The sequence below is a fragment of the Camellia sinensis genome, chromosome 9 (assembly GCF_055761805.1).
Source record: "Camellia sinensis isolate YWXY chromosome 9, ASM5576180v1, whole genome shotgun sequence".
NCBI lineage: Eukaryota > Viridiplantae > Streptophyta > Magnoliopsida > Ericales > Theaceae > Camellia > Camellia sinensis.
The window spans coordinates 42,455,372-42,467,877 of NC_138969.1; the positions used below are offsets into that span (position 1 = coordinate 42,455,372).

The 12,506-nt window shown below is 37.2% G+C and overlaps 1 protein-coding gene across 1 annotated transcript; it reads right to left on the minus strand.

The window, feature by feature from the left end:
* Positions 1-488: 488 nt before the first annotated feature.
* Positions 489-1,412, minus strand: LOC145799376 (uncharacterized). The gene has a single exon (XM_082888939.1). The coding sequence runs from the start codon at positions 1,410-1,412 to the stop codon at positions 489-491; it is 924 nt and encodes a 307-aa protein (XP_082745065.1).
* Positions 1,413-12,506: the final 11,094 nt, after the last annotated feature.

Below are 12,506 nucleotides of genomic sequence, written 5' to 3' on the forward strand. Positions count from 1 at the left end.
TTGGGGTTGGCTTAGATGCCCCGCTGACTGACCATAAAACCCAAGAATTTCCCAGATCCTACGCCGAATGCGCACTTCTCCAGATTCAGCTTCATTTGATACTTACGTAAGGTTTCGAAGGTCTCTCACAGGTCTGTCAGATGATTAGAGGAGAGTTTGCTCTTGACAAGCATGTCGTCGACGTAGACTTTCATGTTTCGACCTATCTGATGGTGAAAGATGGCATTGACCAACCGTTGGTAAGTTGCTCCGGCATTTTTTAATCTGAATGGCATAACACGATAGTGGTAAGTTCTTCTGTTTGTGATGAAGGAGGTGTGTTCTTGATCAGTCGGGTGCATCAGAATTTGATTGTAGCCGGAGAATGCGTCCATGAAACTGAGTTTCTGATGTCCAACAGTGGCGTCGACAAGCAGATCTATGCGAGGGAGGGGATAACTATCTTTGGGGCAAGCTTGATTAAGGTCGGAGTAGTCGATGTACAGTCTCTATTTACCGTTGTTTTTACGGACTAGGACCACATTTGACAGCCATCTGAGGTAGTCTACATTTTTGATGAACCGTGCCTCCAATAGTTTGTCTACCTCAAAAGCAATAAGGGCATTGCGTTCTGGGTGAAAGACACGCTGCTTCTGGTGGAAGGGTCGGAAGTGGGGCTCGATGTTGAGACAATGAGTGATGAAAGAGGGATCGATACCCGGCATGTTGGAATGGGTCCTAGCAAATACATTATTGTGCTCGGTTAAGAGGGTTGTAAGGTCGGCCTTGGCTTGGAAAGATAGTTGGCTGCTGATCTTGGCTGTTTTTGTTGGGTTGGCAAGGTTGATGGGGACTTCAACAAGTTCTTCCACTGGTTCCCCTTTGACTAACTCGTTTTCGTCTCTAACATCGAGTCCTTCGATGATCATGGCCTCTTTCAGCTTGACCTCTTTGAGTGAAGCAATGTAGCATTCTTTGGCCACCGTCTGCTCTCCCCTCACGGTGTCGATGCTGAGGTCGGTAGGAAATTTCATGGCCAGATGGTATGTGGATGTGACAACTTGAAAAGCGTTGAGGGCTGTGCGGCCGATGATGATGTTATAAGCGGAGGGACAGTCGACGATAAGGAAAGTGAGTAACTTGGTGGTCTGCCGTGGATAATCTCCGATGGTGATGGGAAAATCGATGGAGCCTATGGAGGTCACCCGATCCTCAGTGAAGCCGACTAGTGGGGTTTGGAGAGGGGACAGACTTTCTTCCCTGACCTTGAGCTGGCAATAGGCAATTAGGAAGATGATGTCTGAAGAGCTGCGGTTGTCGACAAACACTCGTCTAACTTTGTAATTGGACAGGAGAGCAGAGATGACGAGGGGGTCGTCGTGTGGGTATCGGATGCCTATGCAATCGGTCTCCGTGAAGGTGATGGGCTCCATCCACTGTTTGGGGTGTTTAAAGGGGCGATCCAACGTCACGACTTCTTTGTCGAAGCCCTGCTTGATTTTTTTGAGTTCGGCTCGCTGGGCCGAACGGGATGGTCCTCCATATTCAAGTCCGCCAGCAATGACTCTGATCTCTCCAACTGGGGGAGCAAGGTTACCTTGTGCTTGGGGTTGTAACGGGGGCCGATCATTGCCTTGGTTAGGTTGTGCGGGTTGTCGGGGAGGGGTGTGTCAGCGGTTGCCCCTAGCAGGTTAGGTCCTTGGCCGTTACTAGGGACGGGCTGCCATGAATCGACTGAGGCGCCCCTAGCGTATCAAACTTTCTACTTGGTCTTTAAGGTTAACACATTCCTCGGTGTTGTGGCTGTGGTCCTGATGGAAACGACAGTATTTGGATTGGTCTCGTCGGTTGGAAGGAGACTGTGAGGGTTGTGGCCATTTTAAGTTATAATCTCGTTGGATCTGGTTTAAGATTTGTTCCATGGGGGAGTTGAGGGGTATATACTGTTCGAACCGACCGGGTGGTCGGGTAGGTGTTGATCGGTCAGCTCGAGCGGTTCGGTCGGTATACTGAGGTGTTTGCTGTGTGTATTGGGTGGTTCTGGTTTCAGATTCCTTTCTCTTCTCTCTGGGGGTTGGGTTTTTTATTGTAGAATCTTGGTGGGCGGCTAGAGAATCTTCGACATTCATGTATTTTTGGGCTTTGGAAATGAGGGTTGCCATGGAAGTTGGAGGGTTTTTGGAGAGGGAAAAAAGGAAATCGAATGATCGTAAACCAGCCATGAAAGTCGTGAGAATGACCTTGTCGTCGTTTTTCACCACCTGTAAGGCTTCGGTGTTGAAACGGGTGACGAAGCTACGTAACGACTCTCCCTTTGATTAACGGATGTTGAGGAGCTGGGTCGCCGAACGCCATTGGCGCTGGGCACCAATGAAGTGGCTAAGAAAGGAGTCACTTAGGTGCTGAAAATTAGAGACAGAGTTCGTCGGCAGTTGACTAAACCACAGTCGGGCCGACCCCTTAAGTGTTACGGGGAAAGCCCGACACATGATCTCATCAGGGAATGCATAGAGGACCATCAGGGTCTTGTAAGTCCCCAAATGGTCGACTGGGTCCGTTGTGCCATCGAAGGAGTCGATCGAGGGCATTTTGAACTTAGCAGATAGGGGTTTGTCCCTGATGGAGGCGACAAATGGTGAATTGGCTATTGTGGAGGGTTTATTCTGCATGTTCTGCATGACTCCTTGAAGCTGGAGTTTCATGGCTTGGAGTTCCGTATCCCAGATAGGGACGTTGTCACCACCGGAATGCAATGGAGGCTGAACATTGCTGGCCTCTCCCTCGGGAGCAGGTGCTTGGGCTGATGGATGTAGACTCCGAGGTGGCGGGTTCATGTCTTCGGGAAAGGGTCGTGAGCCCTCCAAGTTAAAGGGGTGGGCTTGTTGGAAGAGATGGCTCGAGGTTCGTTCTCGGTTAGGTGGGATATCTTGTAGTGGTGGAGGAGGCACATGGAGGTCTCGCTGAAGCAAGGCATTGATCAAGGCTTGGTTTTGTTCGGCTAGGTGGTTGATGTTGTTGGTGAGTTCTGTGAAATACTTAGGTGGGTTGTTCGGGTTAGAAGGGTCGACTTAGGGGTCGGCAATGTTGTGTTAAAAAGCCATGGATCTAATTGTGACCATCCATTTTGGTGGGTGGCTGGTAGGGATTATCGGAAATGGGTCTTTGGCAACAATGAGCACAATTGTCACACGGAGTGAAAGTTTCCCATAGACAGCGCCAACTGATGATGCTACTTGTCCCTGAGGAACGGGTTGGGCTGATCCAGGCCTTCCACACCGTTATCCGATCGTTGGGCCCATTGAGAAACCTGCACAAGAGTCTAACGGGGAATGGGAGTCCCCCAGCGAACCCTCCGTCGAGCAAGTTAGAGAAGATAGATCAACGGAATATAGAGATAGGATGGTGATAAAAAAATTAACCTTCTCTTTGTCTTAGAAACCTGCTTGTATCCTTTGTTCATCATTTTCTTGTCCACTCCGACTTGTCATGTTGGCCGAAAGTCTATGTTCTAACTTGCCTTGTTCATGGTGAGGCTGTTCTGTTCCGACGTGAATGGGTTATTGTAATAAATGCTGCAGGGAACCTTATTAATGGCTGATGTGTGGTGCAATAATTCTGCAAGATCTTAGTCTGTTTATGTGGTTGGCTTGTCTCTTGACAAGTGTTTAGATGTCATTGGTTCTTGGTGTAACGTTGGGTTTCAAGGATGTTAGGCTTTAGTATTTGAATCATGCATTGGGCTTTAAGTAGTGGGCCAAAAGCCCCTATGGGCCTACCTATGTCAAGTCACATTATTTCTCTACTTTTTACATATTTTTAAAAAAAAATCAAAAATTTAACTTTTAACCTATTTTTCAAAACAAGCCTCTGTTTCGAAACTTTTATTTGAATTTAGTGATTTGAGCGCATGACAAGCTTCGACTAGAATTCTGGTGAGTTTGAGAATGAATTCGACCATTCAATTATTATTTGAATTTAGTTCATATATTATATAAGAAAAAGGGAGTTTCTAATCCATAAGTCATGTGGGAGTTTTAATATCTAAATCTTAATTTTCTAATTTTTTTTATTTTTTTAAAAAAAAATTAACCTCAGCATTTATTAATTTTTCTTGACAAAAAATTAATCTCAGCATTTATTAACTTCTCTCAATTCACAATTCTTTTTGACTTCTCTCATAGTTACTGCAACATCCTTTTCAAAACAAATAATTTGTGTATTAAAAAAAATCTATATCTATATCTATATCTATCTATTTATTTATATATTATATATTATATAAGAAAAAAATGATTTCTAATGACAAGCTTCCTAAGAGTTTCAAACTCTCATTATAAAATTATTGATTTTTCAATTTATAGAATAGACTAAAAAAAACCTATTGACTGATTTATTTATTTTTGAAATAAAAATTGTCAATTAATTTATAGATTTCAAATGGGAAGATAACAAAAATATTTCATAATCTCTCTCACAAATTTTCAAAAAAAATATTAAAACTTGCATTCATTTTCTCTTCTCGAAAAAATCAGATAATATTTTTCATGAAAGTTGTGGGTATCTATTTATATCTTATATATTATATTATAACATAACAAAAAAATAATAATAAAAATCATATATACAAATAGATAAAATTAATAAATTTGATTTTTATTTATTCAGTCAAAATATTTCTTTTGCCCCTCAATATCCAATTTTAAATTTTAAAAATCTATAAATTCTATCTAAGCAAATCTGATTTGAAAATATATCCCACTATCATACTTTAAATCAATAAAATTCACATATCTATCAAATATTTAACTCGCATCATAACTTACCTAAATAATAATAATTAAAAACAAATAAAAACCACAAATAAATTAAATTTAAAAAAAATAGAAACCCACAACTCCATCTAAAATAAATTGAAAAAAAAAAAAATAGAAACCACACAAAAATAAAGAAGATACGAATTTAGATATGAATCTCAAAAAGATATAACAATATCTAAATTTGAATTATGATTTAGTAATATAATTATCTATTTTTTTAAGGGTTTTTTTTTTAAGCTCCCTAATAATAACAATTTTCTGCATAAAGGACATTAAAAAATGTAATACTGCCTCAGGTCCCTAACCAAAATACCCGCGCATTTTATCAATTTCTTGGACCAAAATACCCTACGTCTGTTCATCTTCAGATGAGTTGATTTTTTTGACCTTTCTACTGGATATTCTCCTTTGTGATGCTGGTACTGGTGTTGGGTATTTTCCGACGAGTACGAAAACAAATTCAGCAAAACAAAAGCACTAAGTTTGGCAAATTTGATTTTCTGGGTAAACAAACAGAGTGGAGTGGAGTTGATAGATGTATATATATATATGATACATACACATATATATATATATACAATCTGTTGCTTACTGTCTTGACTAGTATATATATGATAATTAATCAATTAAGACCATTTGCAACCATAATCAAACAGTCACTCTTAGTTATCTTATCTATGGTTGCAAACATATATATATATATATATATATATATGATACATACATATATATATATACAATGTTAGCACATATATATATATATATATATATCCAGTGTTGAATATAACATTTTCAGGTTCAAAATTTCTCTGAGTGTTGAATATAACGTCTTTTGATTTTTTGGGTTTAGCAGAATTGGAGTTGTTTCTGGAAAAGCAATATTTGGACCCCTATTTGAAGAATATTGGAAAAAGAAGCTTGAGGAAGAGGCAGCAGTAGAGGAAGGCTTAAGGTGATACAGAGAAATTTGAATTTTCTCTGGATTCAACCCAGAGAAATTCATACCATTAAGTTTAAAGAAAATCTATCACAAACTCATAGAAGAACTATTAATTTGTTTGTGCAGGAAATTGTGATTGAATCAGCAGTAGCAAAACCAATGACAAATTGATCAAATCAGAGTTTTATCGTTCCAGAGAAATTCTGGACCAGAGAAATTTGAATTTTCTCTGGGTTGAATCCAGAGAAATTCTTTGGAAGTCCAGAATTTCTTTGCTTCCAACTGATGATGGGTTGCTTTCTTTCCAACTGTCAAAATTGAATTGCTTTCTGTGCATTTGGGGCTTCTTATTGAAGCTTCTTGTGTTTTTTTTTTTGTAAATTTCTCTGGCTTGCTACATTTGTGTTTCTCTATTGTGTAATTTTATCTGGCATGTTTATGTTTCTTCATTATTTTCTCAAGCAAATTATCTGTGGCTTACTACTCTATTGGTGTGGCTAATTTTCTCTAGCATTTATAATTTTCTCTGGACAAATTACTTTTCTTACTTGTGTGTCTAATTTTCTCTAGCAGCATTTATAATTTTCTCTGGCCACATTATGTTTATGTCTTGTGTCTAATTTTCTCTGGCATATTTATTTTGTTCAATGCTTCATTTCCTCAAAATTTCTTTGTTGTGTAATTTTCTCTGTCATGTTTATGTTGCTACCTTGTAATTTTCTCTGTTGTGTAATCATTGCTACCTTGTAATTTTCTCTGGGATTTAATGTTTATGTTTTCATTCTATAGAAATGGCAAAGCGCAGAAGCAGCACAACCCCAGAAACCCCGAACAAGAAACCAAAAGTCTCTGTGTCTGCGTCTTATGATCTTAGATCAAAATGCAGTAGCAGCACTAGAACACCACAAAAAAAACAAGTCCAAGTTGAAGAAGCAATAAGCATGAAGATCAAGACACCAACTTCAAGGGTGATTTTCACTCAACTACAAGCTTAACATTTTCTCTGTCATTTTCATTGGATTATAATAACAAACCTACGATTTTCTCTATACTACAAAGAAAAGTCCAGAAACATGAATAGTGCAAAAAAAAAAAAAAAATGAAAAGTGCAAAGAAAACATATCAGAAAATTTTGAAAAGTGCAAACATATAAAAACACATAAAAACACAACATATGAGTCTAGAGAAATTTGTAATACTTATCATTTGTAATACAATCATATGATTTTCTCTGGACTACAAAGAAAAGTCCAGAGAAATTTGTGAACTTATATTCACTTTCAATATAACAAAAACAAAAACGCATTAACATCAAGAGACAAAAATATATTAAACACAAGCACATAAAAAAATCACAGAGAAAGTCTGTTATGTTCACAAAACATTCAATTCAAAAAAATTTTAAAAAAAAAACAAAACACTTACTACTCTATTGCTACGTCTGTAAATTTCTCTGCCTACGTACAATTTTCTCTGTGATTTTCACTGCACTACAAGCTTACAATTTTCTCTGCACTACACAAAAAATGCAAAGTGAACAAAAAACAGAGAACAAAAACACAGAAAAACAGAGCACCAAAAAGCAACTCATAACCATGTTGACAGAGAATGAAAAAGCAACTCCAAAAATCAAAATCAACTCCATCGAAAATTCATCAATAACAGATAATGAAAAATTAACTTCAAAAATCAAAAACAACAACACTGAGTTCGTCTCTCTCACATTGATCAAAACTAAAAGCAAAAACCTAATTCAATACCTACACGATCAGATCAAATCAAATCAAAAATTGAAAACTTATCTAATTCAACTCCACATGAAATCAAATCAAACACAATGAACAAGATTTCAACTCCTACACGATCGATTAACACCTACAAACAACGAATATGATTTCAACTCGTACAGGATTTCAACACCTACAAACAACGAACAGGATTTCAACACCTACAAAAACCCTAGAAAATCTCCACAAAAATCTAAATCGTCAAGTTCATCCTCACATAATCTCCCACAAAATATCAATATAATCTTTAGCTGCCAAATTCAAAACAACGTATATTATAAACAAGGGTAAGACATGTATTTTACACTCTAAAATAGCATTAAGGGACCTTAGGCTACAAAAGAACACATTGTGGACCTAATCCATTATTAAAAGTTGGATAGGGACCTTAAACCGATTTTCCCTTTTTTTAATGTATATCTATCGAAATTTTAAATTACTTAATGAGACAAATTAATCAATTTTATAAAATTATTGATTTTTCAATTTATAAAATAGATTAAAAAAAACTATTGACTGGTTTATTTGTTTAATTATTTTAGAAATAATTATTATCTATTAATTTTTGGATTTCAAATGGAAAGATAAAAAATATTTTATAATCTCTCTCTCCCAATCTCTCTCATCGATTTTCAAAAAAATATATTAAAACTTGACTTCCTTCAATCTTTCCCAAAAAATCAGATAATATTTTTCATGAAAGTCGTGGATATCTAATTATATAAAAATCAAATATACAAATAGATAAAATTAGTAAATTTGTTTTTTATTTATTCAATTAAAATATTTCAATTTTAAATTTATCTAAACGAATCTAATTTGAAAATATTTCCCACCATCATATTTTAAATTAATAAAGACTCACATGTCTATCACATATCTAACTCACATCATAACTTACCTAAATAATAAGAATTAAAAAAAATAGAAACCACAGATAAATTAAATTAAAGAAAATAGAAACTCACAACTCCATCTTAAATAAATTAGAAAAATAAAATAAAAAATAAAAACCACACAAAAATAAAAAGGATAAGAATTTAGATATGGATCTCAAAAAAATATGAATTATCTATTTTTTTGATGTATTAATCAAAATTTTAAATCATTTAATGGAACAAATTAATCAATTTTCTAGTTTTATTTAAAAAATAATTTGATTAGTCATCCCAACTCCTAAACTTCGCGGGCATTAGCGGATGAGCTAACGGATTGGGTTAGGTGAGGTCTAAGTTGTTGGTGGTAAAATTCTCCCACTCCATAAATTTATTTATTTTTTAATTTGATTTTTTTCCCTGTGTGATTCTCTCTACAAGAAAAAATACTTTTGGTGACCACCTTTTTTTAGTTGGTCGCAGATAGTTGAGTTTTTGCGACCAACCTTTTTTTGGTCGCTGATAAGCTGTGTTTTTGCGACCAACGACATTTTGGTAGTAATAGGTATTTTTTTGTGACCAAAAAAAGAAATATGGTTGCGGAAAGTAATGGCGGAAGAGGGGAAAAAAAAAAAAAAAGGAGATCTCAAAACTTTTTGGCGACTACATTCCGCGACCACACCCAGAATTGGTCACAAATAGTTTACTTTCTACAACCAAAATAAATTTTAGTCATGGATGATCAAAGTTTTAGCGACCAACAACTATTTGGTAGCTAATATAGAACCTTTTGCCGGTTGAAGGTAGTGGCGGGAGAGCATAAAAAATTAGGCAGAATTTCTAAACTTTTGGCGACCAAGTGAATTGTGGTCGTGGAAAATAAAATGGTTATTTTTTAATATTTCTAAAACCTAGTGAGCCTCTCATCCTTTTGTCATTCCCCTTTTTCTTCCAATAGCCATAGTTCCTCTCTGCCTCTACACTCCATTTGCTTCGTCCCTTGTTCTCTCTCCGCCGCTAGTTCGATTACTTCCACCATCCGTTGGTTGCTTCTGCCACTAGTTCTGCTGCCTCCTCCACTGTAAGTGTTCTTTGATTTTGTTTTCTTTTCTTTTCTCTCACATGAACTCCTCTATTTTTCTCTCCACATACATATATATTTCTATACCTACATACATGGTGTTTGTATTGTAACTGATAAATGGCAGAATTTTAGAAATTTTTTGTTTAATTTTGGGGTTTTTTGTAAGCTATTTAATAATAGAGCTATGCTACAGAGTTTGAATGAGCCAACATTCCTCACCCCTTTTCTTTTTGTGCTTTTTTGAGATTGAATCACAATCTGATATCTGCTATGCCTCTACTATATTTTTTGAAGGTGAAAATATTGGTGACTCTATTATAAATTTATTTTCTTAAATCAACCTATTGCTTCAAAAAATAAAAATCAAATGTTCTTGTGCTTGATTTTTGTTTTATTCTATGAGCAATAATTACATAGGCATATCAGTTTAACTTTATGATTATCTACACCCAGTTTTTATATTTTCTTTTTTTTTTATAATTAAATTCATTTTGAAAAATTTAGAAATCCCTTAGATGCTGATTTGTGATTATGTATCAATTTTAAGCAGTATATAACAATCCCAATCAAACAATCAAGACAAATCGACACAACGATTTTACGCGAAAAAACCACAATTGGACATCTCCAATTGTGATAAAAAAACCATGGGCAACAGCCACAAAACAATCCACTAAGAAGATATAAAGGAATTACATAGGTATACTCTCAATTACCTAGGGAATCCACGCCCGAATTGAATCAACCTCTATGTGTCTCTTTTAACCCCGTCTTCACCTCAGAATTGCCTTGACGATGAGCCACTTTAGCTTCAGGCTCAAATTCTTCAGAATCCACCGAAGAACAACTCTCTCTTTTGTGTAGAACAAAAAAACAATCATTTGATGTATACTCTTTAAATCATGAGTTGAATACTCAATCAAAACATCAAAGAAAACTAGCAAAATATCCCCAGATATAAACCTTAGAACCCAAGAAGAAGATCTGGAGAAGTAATTCTAGATTTGGACTGAAACATGTATTTATAGAAAACTGTCCCGCAATCTCCGCTCGAGCGTCGGATTGGCCGCTCGAGCGGACCTACGCTCGAGCGCGGAAAGTTTCGCTCGAGTGGGAAAAAACAACATCTAGTATTTTTGCAGGCGAATAAACTTCTGAAACCATGGATTCTACGCTCGAGCGGGGGAATGTCTGCTCAAGCGGATAGGCAACTTGGAATGCATTTTTACATTTTGTTTCGGGGGGCGCTGCCCTTCGACCTCGCCGTGGCGCTGCCCCGGACCCGCTAAGGGGCGCTGTCCCCTGGACCCCCACGAGCTGACTGGGCAGCTCGATCCCCGTCATAATCAGCGAAGTGGTGTTAAAATTTATCACCTACTTCACCCACTTAAACCTACTCCACTAAACCTAACCCACTACACCCACTTAAACCTACTCCACTAAACCTAACCCACTACACCACTACCACCTCACCTACTCCACTAAACCTAACCCACTACACCACTACCACCTCCACTTCACCTACTTCTTACCTACTACACACTCACCCTCTTCTATATATAGGAATCATGAATCTTGTAATCTAACAATCAAGACATCAATCAATAATACATAAATTCTTACATGGTATCAGAGCAAGGTTAAGAATTTAATATTTTTTCGCTTCACCGGCGGGCGGCAACCTCGCCTTGGCCGCCCGCCGGACCTCAACCTAGTTCGCTAGAATTGTCTACTACATACCTACCTCCTCATCATATCTTCATAACATCTCATTCTCTCTCGGCATCATAGTAGCCGTGATACTGCTCATACTTCTGGACAGCGGAGAGAACATCGTCTTTCTCGATCTTTCCGCCGACGCCGGTGGCGAGATCCAAGGCTCCGGCTTTCGACATCACTCTCCCCAAATAGTCCATAGCAGCTTCTCCACCGGAAAGATACTCCTAACAGCAACGGAAAAAAGGTGTTTCCCTCAGCCAAACAAGGCTCAATAGCTGTGGTCCTCATCAAAATACGTGTAATTGCTACTCCTGAACTTGGTTTCCCTATCCTTGCTAACAAGCTTCTCAAATGCTTCCGGGCCATGTTCTTCTATGTACTTCTCAGCAGCAGTTAGAATGTCATCTGGCTTACTGAAGATGTCCTTCTTCCTTGGGACATACTAGACGTTAACAGTCTGCTGTGGGTTAAGAAAGAAAGGCCTCAAATAATGCTCATAAACATATGCAGCACCACTGATACTCTTTATGATGGTGGATATTTCAATGCCATTACAACACAGCACCTTGAAATTTATTTTATTTTATTTTCTTATCTCTCTTTCTGACCATTACAACACAGCACCAGCACACTTGTTCCCACCTTTCATCATGGTCTCCACTTTCTTTTTCTTTTTTTATATTTATTTTAATCCATCTTTTTTGAAAACAAAACCAATATCACTTTTTTTAATTCCTTAATTTATTTTAATAACATGAGTGGCCTCTCTTTTCCACCATCTCCCTCTTTTTCTACACAATATTTTTGTACCACCGCCCACTCCATGATTTCCATATTAATATTATTATTATTATTATTATTATTATTATTTTCACAAAAAAAAAAAAAAAAAAAAAAAATTCATTCCAGTTGATTTTTCTGCCTTACCACACCTACCATTCGAGTTTGCCAAACACACTTATTTTATTCATGTCAGGATCAACCCCGATCATAATTTTACACGAGAAAAAAAAAAAAAAAAAAAAAAAAAACCACCATAACACACCCAACACCCACAGTGAGATTTTTCTTCTCTACTCTGCTGCAGATCTCTTCTTCTTTCCTCCGTCCTGGGCGGCCCTTGACGGTGCTGCCTCCGTGTTTCCCACTCCACTGGGCATGATCACTACTCCTTGCTCCTCCACTGCAGCATATGGCGGCCCTCCAAATCGGAACATAAAACTGGCCTTCCGCTTCAGCTCCTTGTTTTCCGCCTTTAGCACACTTATCTCTGCTCGCGCATCCTTATACATGCGTTGGAGCAGA

Excerpts from the sequence above, each read along its gene's own strand:
- LOC145799376 (XM_082888939.1), bottom strand. The coding sequence starts at position 1,412 with ATGGAGCCCATCACCTTCACGGAGACCGATTGCATAGGCATCCGATAC.